This window comes from Morone saxatilis, unplaced genomic scaffold (assembly GCF_004916995.1).
Source record: "Morone saxatilis isolate NCDOM2014 unplaced genomic scaffold, NCSU_SB_2.0 Contig11, whole genome shotgun sequence".
In the NCBI taxonomy this organism is placed as follows: Eukaryota; Metazoa; Chordata; class Actinopteri; family Moronidae; genus Morone; species Morone saxatilis.
Genome location: NW_023339663.1, coordinates 11,262,084 through 11,264,895, shown reverse-complemented (window position 1 = coordinate 11,264,895; position 2,812 = coordinate 11,262,084). Strand labels below are relative to the sequence as shown.

The window sequence follows — 2,812 nt, the reverse complement described above, 5'->3', positions numbered from 1 at the left end:
TCACGGGGCGCTGCTACCGTGGCAGCCCATCACTCCACTGTCTCTCTCCCTGTTGCATGTCCACAAGTGCATGAAGTGTGTATTTCAGCCTGTGTGTGTGAAAAAACAATTTCTCCCTAGGGGATCAATAAAGTATATCTTCTTCTTCTTCTTCTTCTTCTTCTTCTTCAACCTGCTGTCTCCATCTGGGCGGGGCCGAGAAGCGCCCACGTCAGGAAACCGGACGTCCTCCTCTTACGGTGACACTGCGCATGCGTATGCCTCTTGCGTCTTCGACCTCTACTACAAACGGTGAGAGCTAACCTCCTCTGTCACAAACGGTGCTCCTGTTAAACATATAAACGGGACATCTGTGCGTAACTCGGCGTCTTTGTAGCTCTTTCGACCACAGCACTGCAGAAGTCGTCTGTTTTATTTCGACTGGCTTGTTCTTTCAGCGACATTGTTCGGCTTGCAGCTAATCTTGACCTTACTTGTGTGTGTCCATTTCACTTTGCACACTTTGTACTTTACTTTGCAGCGAGCCAGATGCCGTGTCAGCTAACTTAAGGTGTCCGTTGTTGTGTCTCTCGTATTGTTTTTGTTACAGATCGCAGACACTGTATCAACGCCGGCTCCTTTGGTTGACCTGACCGCTAAGTCTCTTCGTAATGTATGCCTGTGCTAAGTTCGTCTCCACGCCCTCTCTGGTGAGTCTAACGTGAATGAATGGAGATAGCAGTTACATGTACTTGGCCTGTGTGCTGTAGTTTGAAGAAACTGTCATTCTGTGTTCAGGACAAACAACCAGCTGCTATATTGTAGCCTGCTAACACTGGCAGGCAGCTGTGTAGCCGTGTGTGACCCTCTGCCAAAGTCAGCCGGTGTTCACACATTGCAAGGGCGTCCTAGCTTTGAACAGTATCAGGGCAAAACTCAATATGTGCATTAAATCCACGTGTGAAACAGTTTATCCACCCTTTAAAGTTAATATAATCTAAATAATGAATGTAATATTGAGAAGCAGCAATATTCCAAGATGAAAACTGAGCTGTTTGAGCAGAATTAATCCACTATAATAGGTCTCTGTTGGTCTAACTACTGCTGGATTTTAGCTATAGTTTGCCAAATCTACTACAAGCTGAATGTCACTGTAGGTGAGGTGGCATGCAAATTTAAAGATACACAGACAGATGTTCACTCCAGACTCAAAATGTGTCTTTTTTTTTTTTCTTTTCTTGACACAGGTCCGTGCTGGATCTCGGGCTCTGTACAGACCACTCTCTGCAGCAGTAGTCTCAGATGCCAGGAAAGCAGAGGTAAGCTGCTATATGTACTGATACTTATGTCTGATTTTATTGATTGTGATTGTCCACAGAGAGGCACTTTGAAGCTATCTCAACTCCATTAATCTCATTTGCTGTTCTCATTACCTCATTTCTCACATCCAAAAAGTGACTCGAATAATAAAAGATCTGTACATTTTATGTAATTTAACAGATATATATATCTGTGAAACTTCCTAATGCATTTTAAGTACATATAAAATGTATAATTTTTTTATCTTGCCCACAGCTCATGAAATAATAAACAAGATTCAAGATAGGGCTGGCAATATGGCCTGAAATACCATGTTAACAATTTGAATCATTTTTATTTTTCATAAAAACAAATGACACCATATCTTTGATTATGTGACTCCCAACTGCATCTGTAATGTCCTGGTGTGCTTTCTTCTCATATGGAATAACATGGGCAAATTATTCTGCATGCTTTGTGTAGATGAGTGACTTGGGGCTTGTTTTACAGAATCCTTCGCAGCTTTATACCGCCGCATTATAACAAATATCACTAATAGCATCTTTAATATCGTAATATAATGTAAAAACAAAAACAAAACAACATGTTGGTGCTACTTTGTTTTGTACCAACCTGACTTTATTTCTGTATTTCAGACTGCTTCACTCCTGGCGCCACAGAGTATTGTAGCCTCCCAGCAGCAGGTGGCAGTGCGGGGGTTCCAGACTAGTGCTGTGAGCCGTGACATCGACACTGCTGCAAAGTTCATTGGAGCAGGAGCTGCCACTGTGGGAGTGGCTGGATCTGGAGCTGGAATTGGAACGGTGTTCGGTAGCCTTATTATCGGATATGCCAGGTAAATTAAACACATCATCTGTCATTTTAGAACTATTTGTATTTATCTTCCAAGGAGGGAATGTTGCCCATCATGGTCTATCAGCGCTGTCAGAAAAACCTCTCAGTTAATCTGTTTAGTTTGTTGGAAAGATGATTTTAAAGTTGTGGTTCTTCTTCATTAGATGGTTGTTTTTTAATAGCAATAGCCATTAAACTAACAGGCTTGATTCCAAATGTTTACATGGTCAATAAATTATTAATTTACATTTAAATGAATGGGTGTAAAAATGTATTAAGAGAATTATTTAACATTTTCAAGGGTTTATGCTGCTTTTATGCCTTACAATTATTAATAAAATGATTTGGTCACAAGTATTAAGTCCTTAACGGGGAACCTTGGAAGATGTTAGGATTGTCTGCTCATTGAAATGTCTTGGCAGTTGTACATTTAACACTTTATACCTCCAGTTTGTCTCAGCTGCCTCTCTCTTTCTCAACAGGAACCCATCTCTGAAGCAGCAGCTGTTCTCTTACGCCATCTTGGGCTTCGCTCTGTCTGAAGCTATGGGTCTTTTCTGTTTGATGGTTGCATTCCTTATTCTGTTTGCCATGTAAACCAGTGAGCATTTACTGTAAAGGGATACATCACAATGTTAACAAGACTGTGCAGTTTAAGGTTCCCTTGAATTGTACAATG

General features: G+C 41.1%; 1 protein-coding gene across 2 annotated transcripts in view; it reads left to right on the top strand.

The window, feature by feature from the left end:
• The first annotated feature begins 230 nt into the window (after positions 1–230).
• Positions 231–2,812, top strand: part of LOC118321243 (ATP synthase F(0) complex subunit C3, mitochondrial-like) — a 3,191-nt gene continuing 609 nt past the window's right edge. The window contains exons 1-5 of one of the 2 annotated variants that reach the window (XM_035652479.1): positions 231–291; positions 590–689; positions 1,227–1,298; positions 1,935–2,134; positions 2,616–2,791. In XM_035652479.1, coding sequence (XP_035508372.1) covers positions 651–689; positions 1,227–1,298; positions 1,935–2,134; positions 2,616–2,730 — 426 coding nt within the window. In that variant the 5' untranslated portion in view covers positions 231–291; positions 590–650 and the 3' untranslated portion in view covers positions 2,731–2,791. Of the gene's footprint in view, positions 292–331; positions 476–589; positions 690–1,226; positions 1,299–1,934; positions 2,135–2,615; positions 2,792–2,812 lie in introns of those variants that run through there. The other variant, XM_035652480.1, reaches the window with a different exon arrangement.